This window comes from Caenorhabditis briggsae (genome assembly GCF_000004555.2).
Source record: "Caenorhabditis briggsae complete genome, chrV, whole genome shotgun sequence".
In the NCBI taxonomy this organism is placed as follows: Eukaryota; Metazoa; Nematoda; class Chromadorea; order Rhabditida; family Rhabditidae; genus Caenorhabditis; species Caenorhabditis briggsae.
The window spans coordinates 2,699,603-2,700,659 of NC_013488.2; the positions used below are offsets into that span (position 1 = coordinate 2,699,603).

The 1,057-nt window shown below is 32.3% G+C and overlaps 1 protein-coding gene across 1 annotated transcript in view; it reads right to left on the bottom strand.

The window, feature by feature from the left end:
* Nucleotides 1-891: 891 nt before the first annotated feature.
* CBG21848 overlaps nucleotides 892-1,057 on the bottom strand; it is a gene marked incomplete at both ends in the record, with an annotated part of 1,603 nt that continues 1,437 nt past the window's right edge. Inside the window, one exon of the mRNA XM_002635607.2 lies at nucleotides 892-999. Within this exon, the coding sequence (XP_002635653.2) occupies nucleotides 892-999 (108 nt within the window). The remainder of the gene's footprint in view (nucleotides 1,000-1,057) is intronic.

The following is a 1,057-nucleotide window of genomic DNA, read 5'->3' on the forward strand; positions in this document are numbered from 1 at the left end:
AAAGGAAAATTTGGGTGCCTGAAAAAATCAGCTCATTTTAAAGAGATTTGACTAAACAGATACAATTGGAATAACAAGAACAAGAGGGTTCTGAAAACATAGATTTTTTGAATAATCTAAAAGGTGTTTTGATCAGACCTAAAAGTTTTTAACTTTGAACCTAAAAAATCAACTTTGAGCCTATATATCTCATTTCCTGTGAAAGATATTAAAAACCCGTTAACTGACAAAACGTTTATCATAATATCAGCAATATTTTATCAGTTTACAAGTTTTTAATATCTCTGATAGGAACCGAGATAATTAAGCTCAAAGGCCATTGTAGGCTTCTATTAGTGCAAATACGGTGGATAAAACAAAGTTTTAAAACAAAGTTTTGGACTGAAAACTTTTTTCTAGTCACATTTTTGAGCTTTTAGCTGTTTCAATGTTACTATGGTTTATCATTAGATCATAACGTTATCAGTGGAGCATGAAGGACAAAGATCCTATTTTTAAGAAGTCTAACGTCAGTTTTGTTCAAAAGTGAGTAAGAATTAATCAAGCTGGAATTGATGTCAGTTTTGATTTTGTATTCTGACAAAATGAAAATTCCTGGGTCTGCTTTTTCCGTTTTTTTTTCAGGAATGTTGTTTTTGTTATTCCAGAAAAAAACATAGATGCGGATGAGAAAATGTCTCCATGGTGTTCCTGTTCCTTTGAATAAGTAGTTGATCAGATTCTCAGGCCTACCCGGAACCCCAATCACTCATTATTATTGTTATCGTGTTCTGCGCATTCACACATTTTTTGATTGAGTGGGAGGGATGGAGTTAGCAGAAATTTCAAAAAAATCAGTGACTCAAACAACTTGATTTTTTGAACAATTTTATTTTGGCAGAATTATTGAAATTAGAAGTTTTTATGGACCAGAATGATACGATCGGTTCCATCATCGGTGACGATGAAGGGATTTCCAGAAGCATTGCATTCGGATGATAGAAGGGTTTCAGTGATGGTCTGTAAATTGGAATTTTGTGAAAAATTCAGATTTTAAAAAATATATTTTTTGCTAAAC